At 39.6% G+C, this 22,370-nt stretch overlaps 1 protein-coding gene across 2 annotated transcripts in view; it reads right to left on the reverse strand.

The window, feature by feature from the left end:
* The window catches only part of LOC125460192 (receptor-type tyrosine-protein phosphatase gamma-like), a 693,348-nt gene that overhangs the window by 345,635 nt on the left and 325,343 nt on the right, over positions 1 to 22,370 (reverse strand). For both annotated transcript variants that reach the window (XM_059649945.1, XM_048547332.2), the window contains exons 3-4: positions 18,870 to 19,049; positions 3,411 to 3,559 (exon numbers count right to left, since the gene is read on the reverse strand). In XM_059649945.1, coding sequence (XP_059505928.1) covers positions 3,411 to 3,559; positions 18,870 to 19,049 — 329 coding nt within the window. The remainder of the gene's footprint in view (positions 1 to 3,410; positions 3,560 to 18,869; positions 19,050 to 22,370) is intronic.

The following is a 22,370-nucleotide window of genomic DNA, read 5'->3' on the forward strand; positions in this document are numbered from 1 at the left end:
TGAGCCCAGCTCCCCATGTCGTTCTCGTTCAACCTGTCAATTCTACTTCCCTCTGCTTGAATGGCCTGAACTACTGAAAAATGGTCCAGCATTGTTCATTAGTTCAGATCTCCAACATTTGCAATACTTTTTTGTTTTTGTGCTGCCCATTGTTTTGCTTGGTTATATATCCTCTTTACGTTTTAATTGCGACCCTTCATTTGGTACTTTTTGAAAGTTTGCAGCCCATCATTCTGACTTTAAATCTCAGTAATTTTTTTAAATGTCTCAGCGTAGTAATTTTTTTAAACCCACTCCCTACCTTGTTTCAAATCTGTGCAATTCTACAAATGCAATGGTATGAGTTGTCAAAGAAGCATATAGCTTGGAGGAAAGGACTGGAATCAATTGCTCCTGACAAGCTCCACTTCCACCTTCTGAAAAACTGGTTGATACTGATCACCTCGAATGCTAATAAAAACAAGATGATTTTTTTGTCAAACACTGGTTTGAAATGTTATCTATCTATTAATAAAGCTGGCAGTTGACATACATGCTAATTCTTTGTGTTCACCTTCTTCATAAGATTCTATAGCAGGATCCTATAGCATGAGGTCAGGAAGTTTCCAATTCTGCCTATTTGAAAGTCTCCTGTGTTTCAAAAGGTGAGAATAGAGGAGCTTATTAAGAATCACAATGTACTTGGTAGGAAGTCAACACACCAGATTCCCAGGCAGGGAAACAAATGTTAATAGCAGGAGCTGAGTTTGTTTATGAGGAACAAAATTTCCAATTTTCTCATCCAAAGATGTCTTAGAACTTTGTGGAAACTCAGGAAAATAGTTTATGAAATCATTTGAGGATGGGGTGGGGAAGATTATTATTGTACTGGCTGCAGCAAAATCATAAACATTCATTAGGAACAGATATATAATTTTGGTACAATTAGCATCACTGAAAACTCTCATGGTCTGTAACTTTTTACAAGAACAGTTAAAAAAAATTATGAAGCACATTTATAAATTCAGGGTATCTATAACAGCATATGTGCAAAAACAAATCTTCATCCCAGTTTAGGATCAACTCGTGAAGGTGTTACTTGAGTTTTGATCATGTCATCCCTTCTGCGTTTGTATCACAACACCAACAGTTAATTGGATGTTTGCATAGGAACCATATCTAAAATCAAACAAGTTGGTGTTTGCAGCTAATGAATATGGAGGCCCTTATCCACTGAATGATTTGTAAACAAATAGCAGAGACTGTGGGGAATACCTATTAAAGGAAAGCTTTGCATCTTGTTTGGTAACTATGCACATTTTACTACAATGTGGCACCAGATGAGCTTTCAGTTTCTGCAAAAACGGATTAATGTAAAAATGTAAACAAAGCCCATGTATTCATCTAAATGGATCCAAACTGGTTTCTGATACATCACAGGGTTTTGTCAATCTAAAATCAACTATAACATACATATGTTCTCTCAAATTGCATTACACCATCAATGGTCTGCATCACCGAGGAGGTGAACACGTTAACATATTTACATGTACACAGACTTGAGTTTCCAGTGTCATAATGGAAAATGCCAACTGTTCTTTCATATCCACAGGGGCTGGGAGTTGAAAATTAAGTGACTAGTCACTGCAGGCCACTTTGATCATCATCTATTATTGGTTGGTTACACAGTTAGATTGTTGAATGTCTCACAGAAGATTATCTGCTCAGTCGTTTAGAAAATGACATAACAGTGCAGGATAGCCAGCAGAGAGGGGCTGAAGGAAAGGATGTCTGTTCTCATAAATTAAAACTAAATCGCTGGAAACTAGCAGAAGACATTCTTCTATTCTGACCACTGCAGCAGGCCAATCTCAGCAGAACAAAACCAATGAGTTATATCATAAACTGCTCACTATAACAGCTGAGAAAGTGCCTTAGCACCAAAACCACAGGTGTAAGCACATCAATATTTATATTAGGATGTCTTGTTTTTGGATAACTAGATATATAAATCTGTATCAAATAGACCAGTTGTAACAATTGGTTCAATGAGTGAAATAACCATTGGTTCATTCTTGAAGTATTAGTTGCAGCTCAGTTAATGGCACTATCAGGTCTGAGTCTAACGGTTCCAAGTTCATGGGTTTGAGCAAAAATATTAAGGCTGACACTGCTGTAGTACTGACAGAGTGCTTCACTGTAGGAAGTACCAAGCTTTGGATGAGAGGCTACGCTAAGACCCATCAGGCTTGGGTATATGTATAAGATTGCAAGACATGATTTTATAGAAGATCAGAGGAGATATTTCATGTGGCCTGCTCGATATTCAGCCCTCAATCGAACTTGGAATGAACAGAATATCTGGTCATTACCACATTGCAGTTTGTGGCACCTTGTTGTGAGCAAACTGGCTGCTATGTTTTCTATATTGCAACAATGGTTGCTCTGCAAAAGTAAATTATTACTGGTAAAGTACTTTCAGACATCCAAAGGTTGTGAAAATTGCTCTTTAATGCAAGCCTTTCTTTATTTGGGACCAAGATGTAATAGCTCTCTTTTACGAAAATCAATTGGCCTGAGCGAATCCAGTTCCCAATGGATGCCACGCTACAGTACAATAGTTAACTTTAGAATATTAATTGCAATCTCGGTGAAAGGAGATAGAAGAATGGCAGACATGAAAATAAAGAAGATTCACCTTGCTACTAATCTTAGGTGGTCTGCTGAAGCTGGAATTAAGAAACATTGTGGTGGGGCCATCTTGTGGCACAGTGATAGTGTACCTAATCTGGACTGGGAGGCCCAGGTTTAAGTCCCACCTGCTCCAAAGGTGGAGAATAACAATCTGAACAAATTGATTAGAAAAGAATTGGTATGGAAGAAAAACAACATCCTTTTTCAAAGTAATTGTACTCAACTTTGGCACGTAGGAACAACAACAGGCAAATAGTACCTGCTTCTGAACAGCAATATGTTTTAAGAATGTAATCCTTCAACTAGGTCATTTAGCACAATATTAAAAGAATAGTTTGATACCTAAAAATAGCATTTCCTTCACAACTTTTTCAGTAAAATCTAAACCAAGCAAGGACGTAGCAATCTCCTTTTTCATTTTATGTATTGCAAGCAATGTTACGAATTTGCCTTCGAAATGAGGATTTGTGTTGCTTCCACATCAATGGCCACCTGGGAAAAAAAAGCTTACGCTGGAGATTTGGGGGAAAAAAACAGGCTTCACTGCTATTACTACAACAAACAAAATAAAGAAAATAAAGAATAACAAAATGGAAGATAAATGTAAATACTGACCTGTGAAATAAATCATGTGCCAATTAATTCATGAGTAAACCAAACCAACATACAGCAGTAGTAAAACAGGCATTTTTTATGCTAGGCAAAATAACATTTTACCAACTTGGTGCCTTTCTCACCTCAACAGGATATCTTTTTCCATCAAGACTGTGCTCCGAACCTGGAAAACCTCTATTCTGACCCCAGTGAAATTCTAGTTTTTCTGCTTTAAGCCTGCCTGGAAGATCAGCTCCGCTGACAAAATAATCATCCTTCAGCAGAACAGCAACTGTAAGACAATAAGTTAGAAAAAAGTTTGTTAGCAGGTCACCAACATAAAATGGTTTGAACACATATTTATAATTTGGTAAAATTCTGAGCGCACATACACAGACTGACTCTTTTTACACTATTCATTTGCTGTGGTCACATGTTATAACCAACTTTTTATATTTCTATGTTCACATCAATTGTGGGGTTTGGCGTTAGCCTATCAAACAATTGAGGCTCTAGACTCCCAAAAATCGTTGTGTAAATATGTTTTCCCTTGTATTTCTTTTTCCTCAGAAACTGAAATTGCAATTCAGACAATCCTCCCCACCTACACCCTCTCCACCTATCTTCTTTGCTCTCCATCTTCGGTCCGCCTCCCCCTCTCTCCCTATTTATTCCAGTTCCCTCCCCCCATCCCCCTCTCTGATGAAGGGTCTAGGCCCGAAACATCAGCTTTTGTGCTCCTGAGATGCTGCTTGGCCTGCTGTGTTCATCCAGCCTCACATTTTATTATCTTGCAATTCAGACAATTCTGTTTTGAAAAAAATGTCTATCTCAATTTACAGATTCAGGTAGCTCTAACGTACTTTAATGCCTTTATTCAAAACTTTACTCAAAAGGTACATTCTTTGACAATGCTAGATTTGGATAGTTCACTCTGAGTGATGACCCTGAGCTAAATTTAAATTATGGAGTCTGAGCATGTACAGGGTACCTAATTGCCCAGGATATAGGAGTTCCTTTCCATAAGATGAATTAATTAGATATTTCTCTTCAGTTTCCATTGCTGTGATCAAGACCTATTTTTTCAAACAATTCAAAAAAGACGAAGAGCAGATTTCAAAAGCTCTAATGAAATCAAAATTATTTTGAGTGATTCAAACTAACCTGGGTACTGGTGAATAAATGCAAGAAGGTAGGGAAAGTTTTCTTATCCTATACTCTTTGTTTAATCAATTTTAATTTTGAAAGGAAAGAAAACATCTTTGAGGGTGAAAGAAGAGGAGGCGGAACACACTGGGAAAGAGAGGAACAAAGAAGGTTGCAGCCTTTCATGATCTGAGATAACAAAGTGTGGAGCTGGATGAACACAGCAGGCCAAGCAGCATCTTAGGAGCACAAAAGCTGAAATTTCGGGCCTAGGCCCTTCATCCAGCTCCACACTTTGTTATCTCGGATTCTCCAGCATCTGTAATTCCCATTATCTCTCTCAGCCTTTCATGATCTGTTTGGTGGGGATGGTGAAAGAGTGTCGGTGTGGGTATGAAGCGGGTGATTAAAGGAGAGCTATATGACAGTGAAGCAAATTTAAACACAGGAGATAGGGGCAGTAAAGGGAATGAGGAGCTGGAAGAAAACGAAGGTGTAGGTGGAAAGTGAATGAACATGGAATGAGAATACAGCCACTGAGAGCAAAATGTTGACTACATCATACACCCCAAGTTCATCCTACAGAATTACTGGTGATTCTGACCGCCGAATTCAACCTTTCAGTTATTATCTCCATTTTATATCTGTAAAAAGCAAAAGACATAACAAGAAAAACAAATAAGTAAAGTTGAAAGGAACTCAGGCAGAAAACAAGAAAATACATGAAGAAAGCAGAAAATGAAAAGGACAAGAGCAACCATACCATATGAGAAGATCCTCCAAATGCAGGAGCTCTCCCTGACTGTTCTTGTAGGGACATTGAGATCTCCACATCAAAGCAAACAATGTTAGGAGTACTGAGCTGTCTCCAACATGCTTACTCCTAAATGCCTCCACAGACAGGGTGGTGGCTGCCTTGGAAAGCCAAGACCAGCAGAATGCTCGGTGCTGTTGGAAATGCATTCTACCACTTTAGCCACAGTCTCTCAGCATCAATAGAAAGGCGACACTTTCCTGATGGCTGATAGTTTGCTTGTCATGGATTGTGAAGACCTTTCACCAAGACCTGCTGAATTGAGAGCCTAAACTTTCTCAGTTCCACTGACCTGTAGAGTTCTATGCAAACTCTCCTCATTTACAAATTTTACAAGCTAAACCTTCTACTCAAATGACTTATTGCCTGAACTAGGTGAGAAACTAAACCAGCTTCGAAACTCAACACTGGTCTTCTGAACTGAATTTTTAAAAAGTAAATCTTGCTGACTTTGGATCTTCTGAACTTGGGGAGAGTAAACACAGCTCTGTACTATTACAAACACATAGTATAAACATCTTTCAAATAACACGACAGGGGTTCACTGTCACCTGCTCTCTAACAAAATGCCAGATTCAATCACCATCTTAAAAGAACACTTTGAACATTTTGTGCAAGAAAAAAAGCTTCCATCAACATCCACTTGCAAATATTTTGAAGTCCCAACTCCAAAACTGATATTATTATATATGTATAAAAGTGATATAACTTTCTTCACACAAGAAACACAATTACTTCCTATACGTTCACTGGATCTAAATGGGCACTTCAACCAACATGCTGCCAACAGTGCAGATATCAGCACATGTCCTACCTTACTGCTCAGCAGAATAAGGCAAAGTCACCATAGTCCCAGAGGTCCAAAGTGCTGCCCTCTCACTACTGAAACACGACTGGTGGTGAGTTTACCTGAGGGTTACCACGCCTCAGCCAAAAAGTAAGGTTAAGAAGGCAGGACGTTCATGGTAACTTCAAGTAGCACAGAAATTGAACATATGTTGTTGGTATCATTTTGCGTCACAAACCAAGTAGCAAGCCAACTGAGCTAACCGAACCCCACAGCTGGGCACTTGGTTGGCAAAGATTTATCATACATGCACATCTTGCTGTCAGTCAATTGAGTGTAACTCCACACATCATAACTGGAATCTGCTGCTCAACATCCCGAGCCTCAGCTTCTGAGCACACATCACACATCTGCCGACTGAGAAAAACCCACAAGCTGCTTGAAACCACTTGAATTCACTTCATTTACCATGTCATAATGACATGCTCAGTCGACCTACTGCTCATCTTCGATTTTAGAGACCTAAATGGAGCAACCTTCTTGAGCAAGTTCTACCAGCAGACATCCTTTGGATCACGGAATGGGAAACACAAGAAGTCATTAACATGTTCCTTCGTACAAACACCATCTATCAAGTGGCAGGCTTTGAACTACTATGGTGAAAGTGATCCCTACCGAACAGGTTCAGGGTAAACCAAGGGCCCTGCACATTGAATCTCAACCATTTGGGCCTCAATACAAACTCCTTATGTACTTCTGGAGATACACATACAATGCTGTTCATTACTGACTGTCTCATCTGGACTAAATGTGAAAAAATAATCTTAGTCTCAGCAAATAAGTAGTTTGTTGCTTGCCTTAGCAATTTCCAACTTCTCGCTATTAGCAAGGCAGCTGAGATTTGTTCAAAACAGCTTCTTGGTCAACACAGACAAAGTAGATCCATTCCTGTTCTGTTCTGTTTGCACTAAATTTATTTTGGTCATCATACTTTGGCAAAGGCACAGAACAACTGCCAGCTTCAATCAAGTGTATACAATTTTTAATGATTTCACATTTTTCAATTTCGGTCAGTCACAAGTTTATTGCAGGAAAATTTAATTTTATCTGTGATTTTTATCCAGCATTTAAAATTACGCAGGTCACAAACTTATGTTTAACCTGATGGAGATGAAATGTTTTAACCTTGTCCACCAAGCAGACAACAAGGATGAATGTTAATTCAGTCTATTTCATTACGTGCTTGTTGGTTCCTAATTGCAGTCTTTACTCAAACAGCACAGCAAGAAATGTGCTGAGTTTCCTGACAGACTCAGTGAAATAACAGGTCCACAAAAAATAGTAAACCTCAAAGAGTGATCTTACATCCAAATAGGCCTCAGAACTGAAAGGGTATTATTTTAGGCTGCAGTTGGATTTTTAGGTCATCCATTGCGCAATCTCACAAATACCTTCCAAAGAGGCCTTACACAGCTCAGCCTGATGGTTGATCCCACCATCTTTCAGGTCTTAGCACAGAATATGTTAGAGGCTGGACCTGAAAAGTCAGCCAGCAACATACAAAATGATTACCAGAAGATAAAAATTCTCAGGCCGTTTTTTTTTCTGCTGGAGGTAAATTTTGCAACAAAGTGAAAGCCAAGATACTTCTTTTCCTATACATGAAGAGAGATGATCAACTCACCCTATTAATTCTCCTTCTGACCCTGTCACCAATTAAGGCCCTTCAATAGTTAAATAATATCCACTTTATGGTCCTAACTCACCACTTTTCTGACTGGTAAATCAAGGCAATCTGGCTGCCAGGACGGGGAGGGGCTGTCAATACTGCTTCTTCACAACCATATCCCATGATAAGAGAAGCAAAAGTATTTATCTTCTCATCACTGGATCTATGCTCTGCCTATCAGTCTTAAACCGGTGATTGGCAGGTGGGTGATGTATGTCACCATTTAACACACACCCTCAAACCATTAAAAAATGGGAATTTGCCCCAAATCTCACACACTGAAAACTGGTCCACAGTTGAATCAGAGCCATTGCATTTATTTTAAAACTCTTATCATTGCTTGAGTGTCTGTTGCGAAAGTGTACATTAGCTAAGGTTCCAACTGCAATTAAATGCACTTTTGGAGATTTCATTACGTTAACTGGTCCTGCCATGAGTTAGCCAGTGCACCCATCCTTGTGATACACTGCCGTTCTATAGGAGTTGGCGAGCAAAAAGACTCATTTACCCAACAGGATGATGCTCGATTCTCAGATTTACAGCTTCCCCATTACAAATTTCCAACGATTTTATTTGTGATAAAGAGAAATGTTGAAAGAAAATTGTAAGAAAATGTCTGTGAACACCCTTGCTCTCTAGCATTTCATAAAGAACGTCCTGGAAATTTATCTACATCTCCTGAAGACTCCAGGCTTTTCATACAAAATTGACAGCCTTAACATTAGACAAATCTTGCAGTTTACTACACTTTATGTAACCTACATAGGTCAAAACGATAACATAGCTAATCTTAATTCCAATGCTATCATCCTTATTTTAGCCATAATTAGCATGATAAATTCCACAAAATCTGGCTAGAAGAAGATTCCTGCTCACCTCAGACTTGGCTGAGTTCTCAGTCAGACATGGCATTTAAAGATACCATCCAAAGCAGGTGGAACTTTCATAACTCTATACTAAACAGGGCAGGAGAGAGCTACATTCCTTAGCTGCCAGGTATGGTGCTTATTAAATGTACAGTTGCCATGCCAAGGCATACAAGGTTATGGGCCAAGTGCTGGAGAATTAGATTAGAATATTTAGATGGTAGCTGACGATGTGCGCAGACTTGATGGGCTGAAGGGCATTTTTCCTTTGCTGTAGACCTCAACAGCACCATGTTAAACCATTAGTAAGGAGACCGAGTTCAAGTCCCTTGTGCTTCAGAGCTGTGCAAAAACATCTGTGAACAGGTTGATTAGAAAATATCTAAAACCTAAAAGAGCCTTGGGCAGAACAAATGATTGGAGGAACTTGAAAGCCCTTGGATTTTTCAGGTGAGTGTTTTCAGCCTCTTTGTGATTTTTTTTCTAAATTAACTAGTTAAAACATCAATGAGCTCCTGTGTCAGTTAATTGTTTTGGTCATATCCTTAAAGCCTCCGATGAGAGCTTCTGAGTTGGCATTAGAGAAAGAAGAGTGGTTTCAGATAAATACCACTTTCTCAAGCTGCCTTCAGGCTGCATTTTGCTCTCCCTATGGCATGTGCAAATACATATCTTCGGAGGTCACCTTTTGGCACATGTATCAATGCAGGGTCCTCTTAATAAAGGAGACGATGACATTCCCCCAGTGACATTTCTACAAGATGTGAATGCTTGACTAATACTTACATTAGAAACCTCTTCGGAAGCACTTCAGACTAAATAGTTTGTGTTTTGCAAGATAATGCTTCCACACACATACCTAGTGTTACTTCTCCAGATTTAAGGACGACATACTATATTTTAGGTGCCATTTTTATGACACAACCTAATGAGTGGTAACATCCTCATCCTTGCAGCAACCGTGGCCACATGGTCATCTGAATGAAACTTTAGTCTCAGAAAATGAAATGATTAAGTCACAGGCAACCCCAAAGATGTGCCAAAATCTGAATCAATTTTCTTTTTCTAATTTTCTCCTCTGAAGGTTACGGTTAGCTCTTGAGAAGCAAGGCATTCATGTGGTCAATCCCTGACCACAGTTCTAGAGAAACTGGAATGCCAGTTCTCTGGAGGGTGAGGCTACATACTGCACAGGATTCAGTTTCTAAAGTTAAGGCTATCTATCAACAGCAGCTGACAGACATGCAGCCGGAACTGTTAGATGTAGAAAAAACAGCCTGCCAATGAGCTTGTGTACAAAAGAGCTATGCATAAAGGGGAATTCACCTCCAATTTATTTTAGGGATTTATGCAAATCATACAGACCATTGTGTCCAATCTGCAGTTAGCTCCAAGAACATATTGATTCTTACAGTCCACATCCACTGCTTAAAATTCTACTCTGGGTATCCATCACTCCATTTGCTCCACTGTTCGTGATGCTTGCAGTTCCCACAGCTTCCTCATGCCAGCTCAAAATTATCACTGCAAAACTGCTATTTGACTTATTCAACCATAGTAAAAGGGCAATTCGGCCAAATGCAGGCCTTATCAGTGATGCTCATATCCTATGAAAGAAAAGAAAATAAATCAGTGACCCTAATACAGTGTTCTAAGTTGGACAGTGTAAAAGTGCACACTTTCGCCTTACATTGGAAGTGCACACAATGCTGATGGAAGATATCTCGCTGGTCTTCCAAGAAACAATGGGCTGAATGTTCCTGGAGATGGTTTGGGGCCTGGGATGGCAGGGAAAATAATGAGAAGCTGCACTGGGATGTCCACTTCTGAGGAATCTTTTAGGGATTGGTGGGGCGGGAGGGGCGCAGGGGGAAAGAAAGTCAGCACCCAGTTCCAATAGGACAATTAGCCAAATTAGGATCCATTGTCCAATGGAGATTGAAGTGTTCCTGTGATCAGACCAGCTCCATTCTCCATTTCAGCACCAGTCCACCAGCTTTCTGAGAGGTAGCCTTGTGGCAACAGGCTGATGAGGTCATCAATGCCACTTTTAAATGCCCCTGCCAGAGCTGAGGAGGTCAGTAGGCCAAATCCTTGCCACTAACAATCCGAGGAAGATATCCCCCCCATCCTTGCTGACCATCAGACAGTTTTCTCATGTTCTCCCACCTACATTAAGCAGTGCCCATTTATCCTAGCACTCTAACTGACCCTCCTGACTACACAGCCCAAGTTTCTTTCCTAAGTGGACAGGATGCCTAGAGGTGATCTGTTGATTGACAAGATTTGAGATGATCACTTAAGTGGACAGGAGACAAATGTCATCAGATCAGGACTCACGTGTGGCTCCAACAACTGTGGAAAATTCAGCATTTTGTGTCAGTCACACATCACTTCAAATTTCTGGATCATGCTCCAAAAAACATTTGAAAGAAAAGTGCACCCATTTGATGCAGCTGAGGAAAAGCTGTGATCTTATTAATCAGACTCATTTTAAAAAAATAAATAAGAAAGTAAGTCAACTGTGGACACTGACCAGCAATTAGCATTTTCAGCTAAGTTTACAGCAACACTGTTATCTTAGCAACAGAAAAATACCACTGAATGTTTTAGTAAAGCACTTATAAGAAAGCACTTATTGAAAGTAAGAAGTACCATAGAAAATATCCATGAAACATTAAAGGATCGCATTCTAAACCACCATGAAAATAAACAATGCAATCAGGCACACACAGAAATAAACACATTTATATCCCGTTTATAAAAGGCCATTGAGAAATGAATAACGAAAGCTAGCAGAATGATTGACTGATAAAGAGACCTTCCATCTACCCTTTCAAACAAAGGCCAGACTAAGAAATTATCCAGGACTACAATGAATACTAAGAAAATAATAAGATTCAAAATATTATGTTTCACACAGGTATTAAGATTATGAACAACTGTGAAACATATATACAACGAAGATGCCACCTACAAATTTAGACCCAGATGTCCAAAAAAATGCCAGAAAAGGACTGGAGGCAAGTTGCCAAGTTGCACTGAAAATGTATACTCGGCAAACCTATAGTTTTAACACATCCCATTCATAAATGAGATTTACTTTCAGATCATCCATTTTTAAATCTAAAATCAATAATTGATTAGACCACTTGCCATAATTTTTCTGATCTAGATGAATCATTAAAAGGATAATTTTGAGGCAACAGAACCAATGTTCTCAGAATTATTAAATTACAATATATTATTCTGTATAATCAACTGCAACATAACCATTTTCAGTACAATTTAACAACAGGATCTGGTTTCGCGTCTCATTTCTAGCTTTGTACTTTGTTGATGATTGAGACTACCTTTTTGTTTTAGGATTTATTGCCCATCCCTAATGGTCCTGGAGAAGGTGATGGTTAGCTACCTTTTTCAACTACTGCAATCTCTGGGGTATAGGCACATCCAAAGTACTGTTAGAAAGGATTTGGACCCAGTGACAGTGAAGAAATAGTAATCTATTTCAAAATTAAATGGCTTGTGGCATGGAGGGGAACTTGCATGTGGTTTCATTCCCAGGTGTCTGCTTCGCTTGTTCATCGAATTGGCAGAGGTTGTGCATTTAGAAGAAGCTGTAGAAGAGCTTTGGTCATTAATTACAGTGTATCTTACAAGTTGAAAAGTCTGCTATCAGTGGTTGGGGTAGAAATCAAGCACACTGCTTTGTCCTGGATGGTGTTAAGCTTTATGAGCATTTTGAGATAACACATTTAGGCAGTTGGAGAGTATTCTACCATACTCCTGACTGTAACTTTGTAGATGGTGAACATATTCAATAGACAGGAAGTTAGTTATTCACTGCAGAAATCTTACCTGCTTTTGTAACAACAGTATTTGTGCTGGTTGGTTCAGTTCAGTTTCTAGCCAATGCTAACCCTCAGGGTGTTGATAGTGGAGGATTTAGAGATCAAGGAATGACATTTAGATATCTCTTATTGGAGATGGTCATTGTTAGGCACTTGGGTTATTCTCCAGATCTTACAGTATTTGGACATGGACTGCTTGAACATCTGGGGAGTCGCAAATTATGCTGAACATGTTGCAATTATCAGCGGACATCCCCACTATTAACTTAAAGATGGACAGAAGGTCTTAATGAATCAGCTGATGATGGTTGGGCCTCGCATATTACTCTTAAGAGCACTTAGCATGATGATGTCCTGGGCCAAGATGATTGACCTAAACACAAACATCTACATTTGTGCTAAATATTACCACAGGCAGCTGAAAATTTTCCTCCTGATTCCCATCAACTCCAATTTTACTAGGCCGTACTCTGTTGAATGGTTCATTGACGTCAAGGGCAGCACCTCTTCCCCCTGTGTCTGGAGTTTAGTCAGGAACACAAACTGAATGAACAGGATACAGGTTGTCCCTGGTTTGTGAATGGGTTCTGTTCTAGACATCATTTGCAAGTCAGATCTTGAACAATGCAAAATGGCTATTTTTAAGTACAGGAAATGTTTGTATGTTGGGTCTTCAAAGTTACAACCATGCATGGGATCATGTTCATAAACATGAGCATATGTAAGTCAATGCTCATAGACCAGTGACCCTCTGTATTCCTTTACAAGTGCTGTCTTCGACATTGTGAATGACCCCCTTCATCACATTGCTGATGACTGGAATTAGACTGACGAGGCAATAACTTGCATAATTTGTTCTGCTATTTGTACACAGGACATACTTAGGTAATTTTCCACATTATCAGGTAGATGAGTGTTGCAGCTGTACTGAAACAGCTTAGGTAGGGTTGTGGCAAGTTCTGGTACCCAGGTCTTCTGGATGATTGCCACAATATCCTCACAGTCTAAGCTTTTGCAGTATCCAGTGTCTTAGGCTGTTACTTGATATTGCACGGAGTAAGTTAAATTGTTGAAGATCGTCATCCATGATGCTCAAGATCTTGGAAGGAGACTAAGATGGATCATTCAGTTGGTACTTCTGGCAAAGTTCGGTGCAAATACTTCAACCTCGTCTTTTACACTGATATATTGGCTCCTGTGGATGGGCATATTTGTAGAGACTCTACCTCAAAGTTAACTTTTTAATTGTCCACAGCCTTTCACAATTGGATGTGGCAAGATTGCAGAGTCTAAATCTGATCAGTTGCTTTTTGGATTGCTTTAGATCTGTCTATTGCCCGCTGCTTCCATTATTGGAACCAGAGTTGAACCTGAGTTGGTATCCAGGCTTGATGACAGTGGGAGAGGGATGATCACTACACTGTAATTTTGGAACTCTATAAAACAAAATATGGAATATATTGGGTGATTGAGTGCTGTACAGGAACTGTGCATTTTCAGGATGTGATGACTAATGAATAGGGATACAAAAATTAATGCATGTAGCTTTGTTGCCATTAAAAAAAACACCTTCAGACATCTTGAAGTGGCAAGACAATTCTTTAGATGACATGTCCATCATGGGCCTCCTGCAGTGCCACAATGATGCCACCCGAAGGTTGCAGGAACAGCAACTCATATTCCGCTTGGGAACCCTGCAGCCCAATGGTATCAATGTGGACTTCACCAGCTTCAAAATCTCCCCTTCCCCCACCGCATCCCAAAACCAGCCCAGTTCGTCCCCTCCCCCAACTGCACCACACAACCAGCCTAGCTCTTCCCCTCCACCCACTGCATCCCAAAACCAGTCCAACCTGTCTCTGCCTCCCTAACCTGTTCTTCCTCTCAACCATCCCTTCCTCCCACCCCAAGCCGCACCTCCATCTCCTACCTACTAACCTCATCCCACCTCCTTGACCTGTCCGTCTTCCCTGGACTGACCTATCCCCTCCCTACCTCCCCACCTATACTCTCCTCTCCACCTATGTTCTTTTCTCTCCATCTTCGGTCCGCCTCCCCCCCTCTTCCTATTTATTCCAGAACCCTCACCCCATCCCCCTCTCTGATGAAGGGTCTAGGCCTGAAACGTCAGCTTTTGTGCTCCTGAGATGCTGCTGGGCCTGCTGTGTTCATCCAGCCTCACATTTTATTATCTCTCTCTGCTGAAGTGTTTTCAGAAAATTTCCAGAAAATATGGTTACATTATTCAATTAGGGAGCAAGGGATAAATTAGGAAACTGCAGGCAAGTCAATCCAACCTCTCTGGTGGGGAAACTATTGTAAGCTATTCTGAGGAACAGAATTAATCTGCACTTGAAGAGGCAGTAATTAATCAAGAACAGTCAGTATGGCTTTGTTAATGGGAAGTCATGTCTGACCAACATGACTATTTGTTGAAGAGATAACCACATGTATAGATGAGGGCATGCATTCAACGTAAACTGCTTGGGCTTCAGCAAGGCTTTTGACAAGGTTGCACATGGGTGAATGACAGCAAAGGTTAGAGTCCTTTGGAGATTTGGCTAACTGGATCTAAGATTGGTGGATTGGCAGGAAGTAGAGGTTGATGGCCAAGGAGTGCTTTTGTGACAGGAAGCCTATATCCAATAGTGTTTTGCAGGGCTGTGTGTGATTATAAATGATTAAGTCTTGAATGAAGGAGGGTTGATCAGTGAGTTCACAGATGTTAAGAAAATTGGTGGGTGGTTAATAGTGAAGAGGATCACCTTAGATTGCAGGAGGATATAGATGGGCTGGTAAGTTAGGCTGATCAGTGGTAAGTGGAATTCAATCTGGATAAGTGTGAGGTGATGCACTTGGGCAGGACAAACAAAGCAAGGGAATACATGATGACTTACAGGACTCTAGAAAACACAGAAGATCACAGGAACCTTGGTGCACATGTCCACATTATCAGGTAGAATATAAAATGTTAATGATAATTCATTGCTCTGCTGTGGCATTTTTAAGAATCATTCTGGCACATTTACAGTACGTCACAAAAGTAGTTCTGCTACGGCAACAGTAGCTCTTGATACTATTGACAGTGTTCTTTTTATCTCATAGATCTAGTTTCAAAAGTACCAAGTAAATAATTGCCCACAGGCAGAGGGCTTGACTTTCTTTACAAGTTAATGAAAGCATGATCATATCACTGGCATGAACAAAGCAGGAGTGAGGGGTTTGAATTGCAGCATGCCAAAATCCAAATATGTCAAATTCTACCAACAGGTATTTGTGTTATTTTGGGGATAAAGCTACAGCTAGAGTTTCAGCACCATTTATTTAGATAGTGTGTCCATCTTAGAACAATATTCGTGTTGTCTTGTTTATTTTAACAAGGATCATCAAGCTACAAAGTAAATAGGGTAACACAGCCAAACATAGCCACATATTTCCTTTCACTAAGCCACAAAAAATTACAGTTCTGACCAAGTGTGAAATCTTAAAGCCGGTTTCAGCAATTACACTTCCTGACTAATTTCAAATACAAAATAATATTAACTTTCAGTGGCAATTGCATCTGCACTGTACATTTTGTCTTATTTCAAAGGACACTACTTCAAGACCGCAAAAGATTTGCATCAATATTTGCTGAAAATTGCTATAAATACTTGAGGAATATTCCTATTAATGTCTCAAAAATTCAAACATTTCGGCCTCAGTTGAACTTAGTTTCTTGTCATGTCATGCCACTTCCTCAAAACAAGCACAAAAGAATGGAACAAATGTTACTAATAATGTAAAGATTAGTAAGGAATCTGAAAAGTTGCATTTCCAATTGATTAATTACTCAGTTCATAACTCCATTCGGTGAGGTTATGTTTCATCCAAATTGTACAAATTTTCAGAGCTAATCGAAAATACAACATTCTGATAAATAATGTTGCATATATAATGTTGGCTTTATTACTTTGAATTCACCTCCAGCAGGGTATTTTATCTGGTACAGCAATGCTTATGCTACCCCATAGAACATACAAAATTAAATGTGAATACAGTGTTATTCAAGAATCCATAGAACCCATATTATAGCTGACAAATATATATTATATAAGTACCAAATATTATGTTTACAAGCACTTTAGTGTCTGGACGAAAATCAAGCCATTAAGTTACAGAGAGCAGCCTGCTTCTTGGAGCATGCCATGTTTCAACTGATCCTAGTCAAGATGAAGTCTAAGATCTTCTTATCAGCAGGTCACATGCCATGATGCAGTGATGATATTATTAGCATATCTCTTAAAGGGTTACTGACACTTGGTCTGAGTCAAAACACATTAATTTCTCCCATTTACCTAAGCAACAAAGTAGTCAAGGCAGAGCGACAAAGTTAGAGGCAATGTAGAACTCTGAACAGTGTTGCGTATCAGCCTCACCTACAAAAATATTGTCACCTTGCATGGGCAACAATGATATCTGACTGCAGTACATCAGAGAATGTGATTTAAAAATAAATTACCCAGTGATTGAAATAAAGGGGTCATTTTCATCCTCATCATTTAGGTAATGAACAACTCATTGTGAAATTGCCTGAATTTCACTTAATTCATATCCAACTGGGAAAACAAAATCTAAGCTAGACTAACATTGTGCCTGAAAGGTGAGGATGAAAGTTATGTTGATTGGGTTGAAAACAGATCATCATCAGCATAGAATTGCTACAGTGTGAAAACAGACCCTTTGGCCCAACGAGTTCACATTGCCCCTCAGAGCATCCCACCTACAGTCATCCCTCATAACCCACCTAATTGATACATCCCTAAAGACTATGGGCAACTTAGCATGGTCAATCCACCCTAACCTGCACATCTTTGGACTGTAGGAGGAAACCCACACAGACAGGGGGAGAACGTGCAAACTCCATACAGTTGCCTGAGGGTGGAATTGAACATGGGTCCCTAGCACAGTAAGGCAGCAGTGCTAACAACTGAGCCACTGTGCTCCGTCCCCACCGCTGAACTGCAGAGAGATTAAATAAAAATCCAGAGAAAAAGCTATGTTTTTGATTGGAATGAGGTATCTGTCCCAGCCAGTCTTCTACATTTGCATTGTTAACTTTCTGAAACCTAACAATCAGATATCACATCATTTAATTTTTTTTAATGTAGTTAAGCCTATAGATTAAGAGAAGAGATAAAACTAGTCAAATCCCAACTGCTGAACCATCAATGAAGCATAATTCCAGCAAAAATTCAAGCGTGTTTCATCTTTGCACTTGGTGACTAATTTGGTGACTCAAGCTGTTCATTAATGTATGCTACTAGTTTTCCATAATGCTTCTGGATACTTAACGTGATCTTTAACATCTGAGAATATTTTTCTTAAGGAGTTGTTACCTGTTGTTCCCTACCCATGTTCATAAGAGGTAACTTCCCATGGGGCAAGTTTATCATGTATTCATCATGATTCATCATGATGGGCAAAGTCCCAGAGTAATGAAACAGGTCTTTTAAACTTAACAATTGGCTGCCCCTTTGGGTTGCCTCCACAATGTTTGTGTGAGAGAATAGGATCTGACTCCTGTTAACCCCTACGCTGGAGTAAAAATAGAACACATCTCAATGAATTATTTTGTCAAGTCGGATTGGCGAGAGAAGAATTTTCCTGACTCTGCACACCAGCCTCGGGAGTGAAAATTCAACCCCTAGTTTTAATCTGAACAATCCATTCTTGCAGCGAAATAATCACCACTTGTGGACAGTACAACAGGTTGAACAGTCCAGACAGTTACCCTTGCAGAGAGAAAAGAAATTCTCTGGCATGCTATCCCATTCATGTTCTGAAAAATGCTTCAAGTTTCAGTTCATACGAGACTAAAGCTTTGCTTGTGGGAAACAGCCTTTTTGCTGTGCACTTGAGCTCAGAGTATTAGGAGGAAACCTGAATTGTAACAACGAACATGCCTGCCGGAAGCATTGCTCCCAATTGTCTGCAGACTGGTTTCCTGAGTCACTAGGGTGAGCAGTGGTCGCTGGCAAAAAATCAAATTGATATTTAAACTGCTGCTGAAGGCTCACTTACATAAATTATACTTAAACAAAGCTATTTATAATTGCACCTTCAGAGTTCAGGATATCACCCACCCTACGAACGGGTGGATTCTATGGCAAATGAAGTTGCAATTATTTTATGAAACACATTGAAGTGATTCAGCAATGCAAATTTAGGACCACATAACATATAACACAGTACCCGTAGAGGATATCACTATCATGACATAGTTTGAAGAATGCAATATTTTGTGACGTTTTAGCTTCCTACCATACTGCCTTTTTCATGCTTAGTTTCATTTAAATGTCCCCAAATATTTGATGGTAGTTTAAATGACCAGAAAAGCATTGGCCATCCATACTAACAAACTTACTTGTCTTTCCAGTGTTTTTCATACAAGTCCTATTCGAGGACTCAATCTCAAATCCCTCAAGATTGATTTGCTGCAAGATATCCTTTTCATGACTCTTCAGATCTACAATATCAATTGGGGACTGCTTGATGCCAGAACAGTTCATGTAAGATGCGACCCAATTTTCTGGTCCATAGATTCCTAAAGGGAAAAAAAAAGTATATTTAGTGCCAAATGTCATGAAATTCAGACCCCATTTCAGTCCTTGTAATCTAAAGCATATGTGTACTGATACACAATGAGAAAAATCACAGTTCATGAATTTAGTTAAGTGTATTTGGTTGTTGTTAATGCTGTTAAAAAACATTATTTACAAGCTGAAAATTATCCATGTTCATGTTCACAATACATTCCAAACATCATTGTCTCACGAGAAAACAAAAATACTTGTTTCTGTCACATTTGGATGAAATTAAAAGGTGAATCTTCCTAGTTCTGCGAAGCAGATTTAAAGGGGCACCTCAAAGCAAAATTTCAGATTAGAGTATCAATGTATTCCCAATCCAGGTGATTCTGGAAGAGACGCATGAACAACAGAATCAACTAACTATGCAGTATTGACAGGCAGCTTTTAAAGATCAATTAAGGGTCTGAGGAGGATGAGATCTTCTCAGACATGGAGCAGACTCTCACAAGTACCAAGCCCAGAGGCCTATTTTATTGACCTTCTCCTCCCACCGGCCAGCAGTGGATGCCAGAGGGCCACAGCTACAGACCTGTGGAACAGCTGCCCCTCTGTACTGACAGTTGTGTCCCTGTAACTTTTTAACAACATAGCACATAATCAGAGGGTAGCTCATCCTTGAGGTATCTTTGCTGTCTTTGTGCTTGCCACCTTATTGCTCACCTCAACCCATGTGGCTGCAAGCCAGTATTTTCTGTGGGTTTTCTGAATGGGAAATTGCCAACTCAGCCTCAGAAATTGGCCCATCATTCTTAGCAGAGGCACAGACACCAAGCTGGTCAATTAGGAGGCTATCTTCCAAAATATCATGCCTCAGGGCACACCGCAGACCCATGCAAGTTGGAACTTGAAAATGATCATACGCTCCTAAATAAAATAATAGTGCACAATTCTGTTCAATCAGTCTTCTTAAGAAGTCAGAAGGAAGTCACTTTAAATCTACCATAAACGCTACATACTTGTCAGTGCACAAACTAGCCTACAAACACTATGGGTGGAATTTGGTGTTAGCAGAAGATGTCTCACCCACTGGCAAGAGAACCAATGTAGGCTCTACATTGCCTCCATTGGAGACGGCCCACCAGACTTAAGCTCCAATCAAGCATTTAACTGGCTAGTTAATAAAATGTGAGGCTGGATGAACACAGCAGGCCAAGCAGCATCTCAGGAGCACAAAAGCTGACGTTTCGGGCCTAGACCCTGAAGGGTCTAGGCCCGAAACGTCAGCTTTTGTGCTCCTGAGATGCTGCTTGGCCTGCTGTGTTCATCCAGCCTCACATTTTATTATCTTGGAATTCTCCAGCATCTGCAGTTCCCATTATCTCTTTAACTGGCTAGTGTCAGGTCTTCCCTGAGATTCAGGGCCCCAGTAGTAGAAACCCCACCCTCTGCAAAGCTGGCAGCTCTCCAATGCCAATAGATTCAGAGTCATGTCTGCTGTTGGTAAAGCTTGCAAGGAGATGCACAGGATAAATGGGGACTCAAACCGCAGTTGAACAAGGATGGATGGAGGTCAGAAGAAAAAGCAGAGTACTCCTCTCATTGAGTTGTCCCATTCCTGATGCCAGGTCACTCAATTGGACAATAAGTGCCCTTGAACAAGGGATCATACCCTGGAAGCCGGTTTCTTGGGTATGCAAGTGGCAACTCCCTATTTATCACAGGGTGAATACCAGCAGCAATGTGATGGGGCTAGAATGTTGTCAATTAGCATCTGGGCAGAAAGGCCGTTCATGCAGCTTTCTGCATAGGCTTTGATCGGTTGGCAATTAGAAGACAGCAGTGTCTCCTTTTCATACCCTAACACCTGATTAAACACCCACTGACAAACTTGTCATTGATAAGCTAAGCAAAGTGAAATACAAAAAGCTAAAATTGTATAAGTACACCAGTAAAATGGATTTCACCATCAAAATTCATTAACGGCAACAAGCTTTTACATCCAGCAGAAGAAATCAACCTCAAAGTTGTTAACAATTGTTTCTGGTTAAGTGCAACCAAAATACGGTGAACAATTATTCAACATCTGAGCTAGCTCCTATCTTTGGCTCTGGGGATCCATTGGAAAAGGTGAAAGTCACCAGTATCAGTACAAAACCAAATAGAACTGATTGTCATTCTTTGAGTTAATAAAAGTGCCCCAGAGACTGAATAACCTACAAGTTAATTTAGCTTGGATCTATCAAGCAATTTCGAAAACAAATTAACATGTGGGGCAATTAAAAGAAGAATGTTTTTTTAAATACTGAGAAAGCAAGAATAATTTATTCGACACAGGTCAGAAAGTGGTTGCTGATATTCAAGATGATGGAGTTTCCCATGTCAACTTGCATGATAATTTACTTTCAGGTGCACACCACACAAGTGGTTCAGCTTTTGATGAGTGCTCAATATTTCCATGGAAACAATTAAAGCAAGAAGAGTGGTTTAGAAATTTCAGATCTGGAAAAGGGCACCTAAGTAAACATGGATTTCACATTTCTTGCAAATCTAGTATTTAAAATAAATGTACACACCAAATTATTATATTTTGCTGCTGCTTTAATTCATTTCCAAACAAAGCTGAAACAATAATATTGCAATTGCTGTTTATATATTTCCACACTATTGACTCTGAGAAGGTCACAAAGGTCTGGTGTTGACTGAAGATGTTTTTGAACATTGCTATGTTTTCCTGTACATGTTGGCCACGATGGACAACGGTTGGAAATAAATGTCAACATGCCATGAGAAATTTCAATGTTTCAATGTTCTAAATGGAACAATCAATCTTAATTCCAAAACTTACCAAACTTACATTTTAAAATGGAGAAAGGAGAAAATACATGAAAAAAAGATCAGTAGCTTCCCTGTAATTTCAAGATTCTTTAGAATTATGGATATTTCTTAAACTTATTCACTGCCTATTGAAGAATAAATGGATTTCTTTGCTTTTGGTCAATAATGTTGTAAATGTCGCAACTTTCACCAGATACTGAGAAAGGTTGTTTCCGTTTAGTACATTTAAAAATAGGTTGAAGAATTCACTTTGGTCAATTGCAAAGATTAAAGACAAGTTAGTTCACTTTTTATTCAATTTATATCGACTGGTATTGATGCTAAAGAGGTCAGATGAATGACAATCAAAAACAGTCAAGAGTGTTTTTGTTTTAAATCTTAAGTTGCAAGTAGAGCTGCAGCAAAGGGCGAAAATGAAAAATGAAGGATGGTCACAAAATAAGTAACAACGTGCTAACAGAACAATAGAAATGGGAGCAGAATTATTTCGTTTGACCCCT

This window comes from Stegostoma tigrinum, chromosome 11, assembly GCF_030684315.1.
Source record: "Stegostoma tigrinum isolate sSteTig4 chromosome 11, sSteTig4.hap1, whole genome shotgun sequence".
NCBI classification, from domain to species: Eukaryota; Metazoa; Chordata; class Chondrichthyes; order Orectolobiformes; family Stegostomatidae; genus Stegostoma; species Stegostoma tigrinum.